Source organism: Triturus cristatus, chromosome 11, assembly GCF_964204655.1.
Source record: "Triturus cristatus chromosome 11, aTriCri1.1, whole genome shotgun sequence".
Classification (NCBI taxonomy): Eukaryota; Metazoa; Chordata; class Amphibia; order Caudata; family Salamandridae; genus Triturus; species Triturus cristatus.
The window spans coordinates 314,759,676-314,772,089 of record NC_140594.1 but is presented as its reverse complement, the minus strand read 5'-3'; the positions used below and the strand labels follow the sequence as shown (position 1 = coordinate 314,772,089).

The 12,414-nt window shown below is 46.5% G+C and overlaps 1 protein-coding gene across 2 annotated transcripts in view; it reads right to left on the bottom strand.

The window, feature by feature from the left end:
• Positions 1 to 12,414, bottom strand: part of RNFT2 (ring finger protein, transmembrane 2) — a 276,550-nt gene that overhangs the window by 113,487 nt on the left and 150,649 nt on the right. For both annotated transcript variants that reach the window (XM_085633800.1, XM_085633798.1), the window contains one exon: positions 6,163 to 6,316. In XM_085633800.1, the coding sequence (XP_085489926.1) occupies positions 6,163 to 6,316 (154 nt within the window). The remainder of the gene's footprint in view (positions 1 to 6,162; positions 6,317 to 12,414) is intronic.

Below are 12,414 nucleotides of genomic sequence, written 5' to 3'. Positions count from 1 at the left end.
TTGGAAAGTAAATACAAATCACCATGCAGTAACCGACCAGCAGTTTGGGAAGGAGGACCTAAACCAATGAGAACAATAGCCTTTGAGGAACCTTCCAGAAATCTGGTAATTCCTCATTTCTTATTGGATTCCCAGTGTCCATCTTGTAATGGGTCAGATTTTCCTGGTAACTGAAGGTCAGGAAAATGTGGCCCATTTACCTGCGACTCACAATGAAGGCCTAAGGGTATGTAGAACATTGCCTTCAATCTGCAACATAATTTTTCCAATGGGCTGGTTTGAGCAGCTAGTTGTTAAGTCAGCGAGGGTTAGTATGAAGACAGCTAATGGATGTGCTCAACTATACATGCTGATGGAAAGTTGGTGAAACTGTGAAGAAAATAAATGCCATGAAGGAGACAGACGAGATGATGCAACCTGTTTTAGGCATATAACCGGCAGCATGGTTGATACAGGAACCTCAAGTCTACACTATGTATAGGCTAACGTCAGGCCTGCTCTAAGAGTTGGTTTTTGATGACCTCTAACATTTGAATACATTAATCTGAAGGTCAGTGAGAGAGTCCTACTACTAAATTTCTTTATTGGATCAGGAGTGTGGCAAGTAAATAATGCTGGCAGTCCTTAAACTTTTGGTAGTAAGGAAAGGGACAAACAACTTGTCAAATAGATGTGGAGCTTTATGAAGAAAATAAAGGAATCTTCGGTTTAACCGTCACTTTACAGGGAAAACAATTGAGGGACATAAGCCGAAGCATGGTTTAGCTCTAACGCCTCAAGTCACATAGCAGATGCATCACATGGTTCTGGATGCTATTGAATATAGTTAGAGATTTGTTAGGGAGGGCAGTATTGAGGCAACTGCAACAGACAGTGAGGGAGAGAATCTCATCAAGGATTTGCATAATTTTCTGACAATGACAGACCCCCCATATCAGGTATAGGTGGTGCAAGACTGACTTGATGCTAGCATTTCTGGGGCTTGACGGATAGATTGTTGTCGACGATCAACCCAACATTAGAGGCTTTTTCTTCCAGGTGAGGCAGAGGTCCAAGTGTGTCTGGCCAGGGGAAATAAAATGCTTGTGTGTTGACAAGACCCTTGAGCAGCATTTGTTTTACCAGCATTCAAACAGAGGCAACATTTCTGAATCCACAAATGAAACTGGGCTATGATCGGTCATCTGCATATATATGGCAGCCGCCCTTGTGAGCAACAAGGATAGTGATGTAATGTAAATGCAGTACCACAAGGTTGACGAAGTCGAGCCCTGAGGAGCCCCAGAGATGATGTTGGCTGCTCTGTTAAGGAATGGGTCCACAATGACATGGCGGTGTCATTCTGCAAGAATCAGAAGCAGGGGTTTCTTGCATTTAATGCTTTAAGTTCATACTTCACAGGGACAAAATATAGATTTTTTTGCTGATTTCGCTCAATCTGTTTATCACTTTAACATAAATATACAGTCCATGTCGGTATGACACTGCCCTCTGGGACGTTTTAAGGCATGGGCAAAGTGGGCTCTGGCCCAGGGCCGCAGACTTCGAGGGGTGCCCCTGATAGAGTCAGCTCTGTTCTGTAGAGTCTTGTCCTGATTGCCTTGAATATTTCTCAAGTAGATTGTTATAAATACCGTTTCCCTTCAATGTATTTTTATTGTGGGTGATGTGTGAGAATCTATTACAGACATTTTGCAGAAAAATATTGTATTTACGTTTTATGCTACATCCATAAAAAAGTTCAATTTAGATCAAAACAGGACCTCACTCACATATGAGAAATAGGAGGCTGTCACATCAGGTTATTTGCAGTAATATTAGTGAGCTGCTGCTGTGTTACAATATTGAAAACACAAGTCACTATCCCTGAATATTGGATGCAAACACATTTTGAATTTGACCAGAGTGCTTGTGCACTGCCACTGACCCGGTCAAAAAGGGCATGAAAGAGCTGGGATTGGATCATTAATCGAAAGCTGTTCTGAACAAGGGGCACCAAAATACGTGTGGGCAAGGGCCCTCAATCCTTAAAATGTCAGTGAATGCCCTTGTGGTACCCTCGTGGCTTTCCAAGCCTTTGGGTGTCCCGTCGATGCTCACTGCCCATGGTGGACACGGTATCGCTGAAGCAGGTTTGAAGGAGTGAGAGCTATGCAATCATGCATACGAGAGCCAAAAGCACAGGGAAGGGAGGTGGAAGTCTGCACAGCGCAACATTTCACAGTCCCAGTGAAAACTAACCACCACTTGCATGCACTCCAGCAGATTAGAATTACTTTGCAATATCTGCAGCCATGGCGCTGCCTCGACCTGTTAAACAGTACGGTCATTCATGCAGAGTTAGTAAAAAAATAACCAAAAACATAAATGCATTAATTTAAGGAGTAAGAAGTGGAACTTCCGACATGAGGAAAAGTCAGCAGAGAGAGGTGCAGCGCTTGCCTGCCTGCCGCGTGCAGAGATGAGGAGACGGTTCCCTCCCGCGCGCCCGGTGCCCACCTTCCCTGACAGAGATTGATGGCGGCGCAGGGTCCCGCTCACACATCCAGTGAAAGGCTTCAGACCTTCTCCTCAGCGGCAATCTGTCTTCGGGAGACGGCTGCACTGCTCGGAGCAGGTGGGTTGGGCCTAGACCCTCAGACCATTAATCTCTTCAACTAAGGACGGGCACTGAAAGGGGTGCTGGACCGTCGCCAGGCGGGGGTTAATAACGCACCGACAGGCTGCGTCACCAGCCCGAGCTCCGCAGAGGAGCACGTGCTCACCCCCAAAGAGGAGTCTACGTCCTGTTCTGAGCACCTGGCCTCATCTCCCAAACCACCTGGAGCACAATGTCCCTTTCCCAATGGAATCCAATCCACGGAAAATTACAGGCTTGGAAAAAGGAACATCTTCCCAATATCCAATTTTTACCTTTCCAGATTCTCCCAGAAAAACAGGCTTAAAACGGAAAAACAGTTACTTAGGTTAGTTATGTTTCCTACATAGAGCTTCACAATCTTTAAATATCACTTTCCTGAAAAAAACAAATTAAAGAAGGTCACGCAGAGCTCTCTGGTTTTGGAAATAAGCAACAATGAGAAATAGTTTGCATAGTTGATGCTATCGTAGGAAGTTGTGTCACCCGATCTTTGACATCATTTTCATACAAAAAGGCAACATTAGTGGAAGGAGGAAGTAAATCAAAATAAATGTAAAATTCATGAAATGTTTGGATTCCCTGCGGCTGTGCAGCTGCAGGAGTGCTCTTCACAAAGCCACTTTTTAGCCAAAGTTGCACATTTGAATTCAGATGCTAATCCTTCCCACCAGGTGTGGCCGTTCACCTGCTGTAAGTGGCTGCTCAACCCAAACTCAAAATGTGTAAATTTGAACTGCAATGACTGGGACTTGTCTTTGGTCATGTTTTCTACCCATGTCATAGTTAATAAGTAGTCTTGCTTTTTTAATCTGGTTTCAGTTTTTAATTAGTCCTTGAGGCTGAGTCTCCAAACCTCCACAATACTTCAGGACATTTTCCATTTCATGTGCCAGCATCATGTGCCGTGTATATTTAATTTACTCTTCCAACCATCTTTGAACATGCACTCTATTTATCACGAAAGTAAAAAAAATCCTGGGGATTTCCCTATGAGTGCTCAGAGCAACTACACAGTTAGCAACATTATCTTCAAGCTCCAATGTCTGTGGAAAGCTATCCTAGTCCATCCAGGGCTTCAGCTTACCATAACTGAGTGCTCAGTAGTTCTTGTCCGACCTACTGGCAACTAGTCCTGAGAACATATGCAGCTTAAGAAGCTCAAAATTGGTGTGTTCATCTACCCATAGCCTACCAAAAAAGAAAATGTTAGTGCAGCAATACAGATAGTGGTCAATAGTGCAGCAAGTGCAATGTCACTGAATCGCAGAGGGATGAGGGGCTTGCTGCAGCCCATTTATGCTCAGTCAGTACCTTATCATGGGTCGAGAGGTCCATTTTTTGTGTGCTTGTATTAGGGTCCATGGCACCCTAGCTAAGCCTCTGCAGATGGAGCAGTCACTCGCTGTTCTTAGAAATCACAATTAATCTCAAAGTTCTCTCTCTGCTTCATGTGGCTGCCACTAAATCACAAGTGAACAAGATTCTTCCTTCTCTCCCTTTCTGACATCTGTGGTTGGTCGGTCTTTGAGGCCTTCACCACGGCAGGCTGCCAACTCCCTCTCAGATGCCACTCAGCTAGAGTTTAATATTTTCACTTTCAGCTGTTGCTCCAATCCCATGTCTTAATTTATAGGCACACTGTTCCACAGGCCCGTGGATGCAAAAAGGCGTGCTATGTTTGTGTTTTATACTATGATACTTAATGTAATCTGCAGACCCCGGTCTTCACCTGGCATTTAATTCAAAACTGCCTCTATGTCATGGTCTCCAAGCTGCTCATGAGTAATTACAGGTGCTTTTTTTTAAAAAAAGCTGTAGGAACTCAAATATTTCACAATAGAGTAAAGCGGGGGACCCCTGAACTATTTACAAGAACTTTCCCTTGCTTAGCTTCTCGGCTTCAATTGGTAGAAATGACCTGGTTTGAACCCAATGACAGTGGAGCTCCAATGTCCAATGCTCTTCAGGGGCATCTAAGGTTTCACTTAGACGTAGGACTAATCACTTTGACAGCACTGTGTATTGACGAAGCGAACTCCACATAATGCTTGCCTTCATCATTTCCAACAAACCTTTCCTAGTAAGTGTGGCCCTAAACACTAACAGCCACAGACAAGAACTAAATCGGCTTGGTGGGACTGGAATGTCCCCTGCATGATGCACAGCCATGCACCTTGCTCTGCCTACCTGAACGGTATACCCGGGATCCAGGTTTATTTTTTATTTTGGTCACACCACATACTAATCCTATGTTCGCATACTGACCTAGGTCTGGTCTTTTGACAATGATAGGTTATGGACCTAGCCCTAAACCAGAGGGGCACACCAGGTGCACCGTCAAATTGAAAGGAGACTACCATCCCTTGTATTGGTTTCATTCATGGAGTGCAGTGGTTGCAGTGTACCATGGTTGGTAAAATATAGTCACAGTCTTTTACCTGCGAGACATGAATGCTCACTTACAGGCCCATTCATTCATATAATGTTCTGCTGCTCATGATGAACCAGGGATCCTGAAAGTGACATCCTATGTAATGTACATATGCTTGTATACTAGACAGGATAGTGTACTGTGCACATGTGATAAAGGCCTGCGGATTCCTATTTGCAAACCCACAGCTAGGAACAGAGTACAAGATGGAGGAGAGGTTGCTTTTTCCTGACAGCACATTTGTATTGTTGGCATCTCCGAAATGGGAAGGGTAGCACCAGATACTATGGTGAGGAAAGAGAAGATAGGCTTTCCTTAGTTGTGTCAGGGCCCTTCTTGACATATGGGGCTGTAAGTGACTCTGACTGCAGCAGCTATTAGATATATGGCGGGGGTTACAGGGTAAGGCTTGCAGTATCTGTTAGGGAAAGGAGTCCTTCGAAGGGGCATATATTCTTGCCTCTCTTCCTGATCTTTGCGAAGAGCGGTTTTAAATAGCTGGGTGCAGCCTCTTCTCATATCGTAACTGGTCGGGCCAGGCTAAACCCATTAACTCTGTAATATATCTGTAACAAATCATTTCCAATTCTACCTATCTGAATCCTGTAAATGACTAGAGTGTACCAAATATCTCCATCTGCAACCCACATGAATACCTTGTTATTAGCCAATATTACCAGGAACAAACATTCACCGATTTGTTTTCCTTATGAGTATAGAACCATGTATAATAGTGCTTTGTTTGAAGTGGCCATAGGATGAGGTGCGGCACTTATGACCTAAGCCTGATCTCCGATTACAGTACATGGCAAAAACCAAATGATGGTTCAATGTCAAAAGTGTAGAACACAGCCTCCAGTCTTGTAAACTCCAATTGTTTAAGCTCAAAACCCTCCGCCCAGGCCAGTAGCGCAGCAAGGATACCATGGGCACTGGTGCAAGCTAGGAAAATGGTCACTTTGATTGCTGTTCAGGAAGTAAAATACAGCATCGTCAGGTTTCCATAAGGCCCCTCCAGGGCTTTCAGTTCGGTTCACTTGCCACATGCTGCACCAACAGTAGCTACTCCCTTGCCCAAGCATGAGCCTACCTTAGATTTCACCTCCAGCACGATCCTTGGCAGCGCGAGGACCAGGCACTTCAGGATCACTGTGGCATACTTCACCACGAAGTCTGAGATCCCCACCATCCACATCAGGTCAAAGAAATCTAAGCCTTCAAGGGAGGGCCGCAGGAAGATGAGGCTGAGATCGACAGCACCATAAAGAAAGAAAGAAACGGGTTTCAGAGCAGGTTCCTGGTATATGTTGTACAGCATAACAAGCCTGATGGGGCACAACACTTTGTCACCTCATCTCACGCTGGTCATGTCTCACATAGGTACTCCAACCTGCGATGTTCTAGCTACCACAGGATTTAAACTTCACTAGCAGCTCTACCAATGTAATCTTATTATTAAACACTGCCCTCCACCAATGCACCTTACCCTTGATCTGCAGTCCTCATATTTTATCAGTTCTAAAAAAACTACTGGCCCGCAGCCCACCTGCCTTATTCCAAAGCAGAAGATTAACACACAGATCTACCAAGAAACCGCAGTCCTAAACTGCAGACCCTAACCTTGCTAATCCAGCACAGGAACTATCAACATTTAGGCCTCTCACTTTGCTAGTGATGTAGTTTTCCCAATGCACTTCAACCCTGATCCGCCAAACACATGTTCTTAAACTAGCAAGGCACAGTGTACTACACAAGCAGTTAAGGGGGGCATCTCTTTCTTGCATAGTTAGCTGTAATGTGTTTTTTACAACTTTTATGTCATTGATCGGATTTATATTAAGAAAAAGAGATAAAGTATTTCCAGAAATCTGTACAATCCAACATCTCCAGTTCTTGATTGGTAGTAGACACAGGCGAGAAGGCATTTAGTAAAAAGCTCAGTTTCTATGGAGATTAAATGTGCAACATATAATTCTAAGTTTGCCTCCATTAGCACCCTACTTACAACAGAATCTCGAGGTACAAAAATTAGAAACAAGGAAGCCTCTTGGTATACCAAGTTTTTTAGAGAAGCTAGGCGAGTTTTGTTAGGGTCTACAAGAACAGGGACTAGAGATGCTATTTGGGCAACTAGGAAGATTTATAAAGCGACCATTCCTAAAGTTAAAAGAGAGTGGGAATGTAGAAGAAGGCCTTTAATGTTGAATGCTATTACAAGTAAAGACCACTGCACCTTTTGCCACGAAGTAGCTGGGGGTGATCCAGGAACTTTTTCTCCACTTGAAAATAACATTGCGGCCAACGTTTGGGTTGAGGATTTTTCGAAATTGTATGCTGGGGAAGAAACCCGGGTATTGCCCAACCTGCACTCCAAAGAAATTGATCAGGATTTGACTGTAGTTGAGGTACCACCCCAAGCCGCAATTGTTGGTGAAGAAGCTATAAGGAATAGTGGCAACTCTCCCGGCTTGGCCACTGCTGACTCCCACATTGATTTAGCACACCAGCAGATAACTTATATACCGGCTGTAGAGATCTCTAAAGCCGTGAACATGATTACACCTAACAAGGCTCCAGGCATGGACAAAGTGCCTGGCGTCTTGTTTAAGATGTTAAAGGATATACGGGGCCCTCATTTTGTATTGGTTTTTTATGCCCTATTGTTCACTGCTCCTACACCTCCAACGTGGGCCAGGGCGGAGATAATCCTATTTTTTAAGAAAGGCTTCAGATCATCTCCTGCCAATTATAGACCAATCAGTCTTATTGATAGTGCCCAAAAATTGTTCAGTTGTATCACCTTGAACAGGTTGAGTGGCTTAATGGTAGACGTTGATGTCTTGACCCCATTGCAAACCGGCTTTAGGGAAGGTTTATGCACAATAGATCAGGTCCTTCACCTATGATTATTGTACTGGAAGTATGCGTTTCTGAGGAAAGGTCGACTATGTCATTTTCACAGATCTTCGGTCAGCATTCGAACTAGTACCCAGAGTATCCCTATGGAGGGTTTTGGCTAAGATTTGTGCGTCTGCCTATCTTCTAAAAGTCATTATCAAGTTATACTTAGAGAACTATGCCCCAGTTTATTTGTGAACCTCAGGGTGAGCTAACTGCCCCCACTCCCATAAATTAGGGAGTGAGGCACGGGTGTGTGTTGGCCTCTACCCTCTTTTTTCTTTATATGAACGACTTAGTATCACCGCAATCGAACCCCTGGCAGCGGCTCTGCGAGCGACGCTGGGTGATGGAATACCTCTAGGAGATGCGACACACCAGGTGTCACTGTATGCGGACGACCTCCTAGTATTCATGAGAGATGTAGGAAATATACCGGCCCAATTGGCACACACACTGCGTGACTGCGCCGCTCTCTCAGGACTTCGGGTAAATGCCAACAAGTCCTGCCTCTAGGCATTTGGGGGAGACACTCAGGACCCAGGCTATACTTTAGAGGGCACGAGGGTGCAGTGGAAAGCGCATACATTCCGCTATCTCGGAATTCAGATATATCGTCAGCCGACAGACCTCTTCAACGGTAATCTGGGACGAGCAGTGACAGCCATCAAGTCACAAGTGAACTTCTGGAAAATGCTCCCACTAACAGTCACTGGCAGGGTGGCACTATCCAAGATGGTGATCCTTCCTCGACTCCTGTACTACTTTGCTAACCTACCTCTATATGTCCCAGCAGCCTTCTTCACCACACTCACTAAACTGCTTAGGGACTTCCTCTGGGGCAATGCACGTCACAGAATAGCGTTAGCAAAGTTATACTTGCCCACCGATCAAGAGGGCCTAGCTACGCCTTGTTTCGAACACTACTATTTGGCTGCACAATTGCAGTGGATAGCCCGCTGGCTCGCGGACAGAGGCCGTGAAGATACTGCGACCTTAGCCCCTCCTCTCTCTCTGGATCATACTACCAAACTTTTCCACCCAGCCTCTATGGCCCCAATGCCGGCCCCACTCCTCCTAGCGGTGGCCTATAGGTGCTATTGTCGTTGTCTGTACCTCATTAAAGCGAAAGTCCCCTACGCACCGGCCATACCACTAGAGGGCTCCCCTAGCGGGCCTGGGGTACTTTCATCTCTTGAACTCACGGAATGGCACGAAGCTGGCATACAGACACTGGGAGACTTGTACCGGGATGGCACGCTCATACCATACGAGTCCCTGGTCGAAGAAGTGGGGCTGCCACCGGGGCAATTCCTAAGACACCGCTGACTGATCACGACACTAACTTCTAGATGGGGGGGCATGTAAGAGGAACCGAGCCAACACCTTACCATACAGTACCTTCATGTTATGGGGCGTGGTAGACACTTGTTTCGATGGTTTGCGGCATCCCTTCGTACACACGCAGCGATAAGTCTAGACTCTCTTCACCGCAAATGGGAAGCAGACCTGGAGTGGCAGCTGGAGGACAGGGAATGCGAAAAGATACTAAAGAGCCCAACACGTATTCCCAGAAACATGAGGTTCCGGCAAATACAACTGTTTATAGTCCACACCCAAAAAGATAAACAGATATTTTCATTGCACAGATGCGGTGTGCCCTCGCTGCGCGGAGTTGGGGGTTGGACTGGTACACATGCTATGGAGCTGTTACAAGGTACACACCTATTGGCAGGTTGTCGGCGAGGCGCTACATACATGTACGGGTCGCAACATACCCTTTGAATCGCCCGTTTACTTGTTATACCACTTCCGCAGGACCCCTGCCACAAAAGTCTCCTCTCGCTTCCTTGACCTAGGTTTGGTGGTAGCTAAGCAGCTTCTAACTAAAAAATGGAAGGCGCAAGACCCGCCACACATACAGGCATGGAGGTACTCACTCATAGCATGGGCCAAAGCAGAGGGAATTGCCATCCTGCGGGAGGAAACGTTGGGGCTACGGAAGACGCCTATAGAAACGCAATGGGAGGGACTACTCCAGGCCCTTTTGCACACTGAGGGAGACGACCCTGAGGGACGACCAGGGAACGGGGGAGGCGCCCCAATAGTCATTGACAGGTAGTCCGTCAGCAAACATCTGCAATGCCATGTAAGCGCACGCACACTAAACGACACCTAAGGTGAGCTACGATGTGGGCGGTGGATGGAGATGACCTGTGGGGAGCTGTGGTGATGGGGATGGGGGGGAGGGGGGGCGGGGTGAAGAACACACATCTGCACACATCTGGAAGTTGTTCTATGCTGCTGTTGCTAGTTTTAATTGTTTGTTTTTACCTATAACATCTGTGCACTTGCCCAAACTGAATGATCCGCAAGGACTCTGCGCAAAGCGCCAATGGAACCACATCAATAATGTACGATGGCTGTCATCCTAGTTGACATGAACTGTCTGTCGAGGTTCAGCTTGTAGCTGAGTCAACAATGTAATCACTATGCATACTCGATATATCTCTACTCAACTGTAATAACTCTCCGATATTGATGGATGGTTCGATGTATGGTCGACTTTATATGATGTATGTTGTCTTTCACGAAGATGTAACTTTTAAAATTAATAAAAACAGATTTAAACAAAAAAAAAATTAACGACTGTTGGACTTGGCCCTTTTTGCAGGGTCATCCCTAAACGTTTTGCCTTCCTCCTGTATTTTTCCTGACCTGTTGGCTGATTTATGACTCTGGGCACCTTACCACTGCTCATCAGTGCTAAGGTGCATATGCTCTCCCTATGGTAAAATGTATTATGTGAATTGACTTCCATGTTTGACTTATTTGGTTTACTATCAGTCCCTAGTAGAGTGCACCAGGGGTGCCAAGGGCTTGTATATCCAAATGCTGCTAGTGGGCTTGCAGCACTGGTTGTGCCACCCACAGAAGCAGTCTGGTAAAATGTGTCTAAGGTCTGCCATTGCAGAACCTGCATGCAGTCTGGTACTGTCATGCTGACTGGGCAAGTGTCCCCACTTGCCAGTCCCTAAACCTTCCCTTGCCTTCATATTAGTCACCCCTAAGGTAGGCCCTAGGGCAGGGTGCATTGTAAGGATAAGGTAGGACATGCCCTGAGGTGTGTGGCATGTCCTAATAGTGAATTACAGCCATTTTCGTTTTTCACTATTGTAAGGCTACCTGCTCTCCATAGGCCAGAATGGGCTGCTAGATTATAACACTCTATAATCCTAGCAGGCTCAGGAAGCATGGTAGAAATTCATGTTTAGTATGCCTGAACTCAGAATAATAAAATACATCTTTTAGTAAAGGTTATTTTAATATCCTGGGTTTGCAAATGCTACTTTTAGAAAGCTAGCCTTTGCGTGCCTAACCATTTCAGTCCGCCTCTGGAGGGGAGGGCTATCTTCTTTGTGTGTAGCTTGAGTGACAGGGCTGGGAGGTTCCAGGAGACAGGCTGGGGCTGCCAGGTGGTGAATAGAGAGATTACACCAGGATGGGTGGGAGGAGTGCACCTTGACTCTGAATAGGGCAGTGCTCTGCCACCACAATGCTGGCTCCACCCCCTGGGGAGCGTCTGATGTCTCTGCCCTGCCTGCTGAAAGAAGAAGCCAGAATCCCAACAACAAAGTGCTCCTCACTGAAAAGAACTGGACTGGGATTATGCAAAGGCCCCCCTGGCCTGTAAAGACAAAAGAAACTTGGTATAAATGTAGGAGCCCTGCTCCTAAGAAATCAGATCCTGATTGAACCACGAAGAAACTCTGCCTGACCAGAAGGACCTGGAAGAAGCTGAAGGAGGAGTAACTTTCCCTGACCTGGAGGATTGGCCTGCAGTTGGTGCCTTGCTGAGAAAGGAGAGGAAAAGACTAAGAGAGACTTTGCACTTTGTTTTCAACTATCTCCAAGGGCTTGGAAGAAGAGCGTGCCCCCTGAACTGAGTCCCAGGACCATTGGACTCATCTGCCTTCCAAAATTGAGTTGCCTGGACAATTTTTGCTTGTTTCCCGCTGGATTTGGCCCCAGTACGACTCGTACCCCATCCGCCGCGAAGCCGTGTCTTTGCCGCCCGGTACCGCGTGTCTACGCTGATCCAAAAGCGTTAGTACGCACCGTATCCCTCCCGGCCGCATCGCACCTAACCTTCCCCGCCGATTCGAGTCGTACAGCCCTGGCTGCCGAACCCTGTACGCCGGACCCAAGCTTCATTGTCCCGCAGGTACGGTCCGTACGCTGCTAACGTACTGTACCGTGCCGTACTCAGAGCCGAGAAGCCGCATCACGCTGATCCTCCCCGTACGCTGTACGGCGCCGAGAAGTGTCGCCGCCTATCCGCACTGAAGGTAGGGCTCGAACGCCGAACGCCACGGACTCTGCAAGCTGATCTGGGCCATCCGCACGTATCCCTGAAGGTCCCGTACCAACGCCGCGTCCCGAC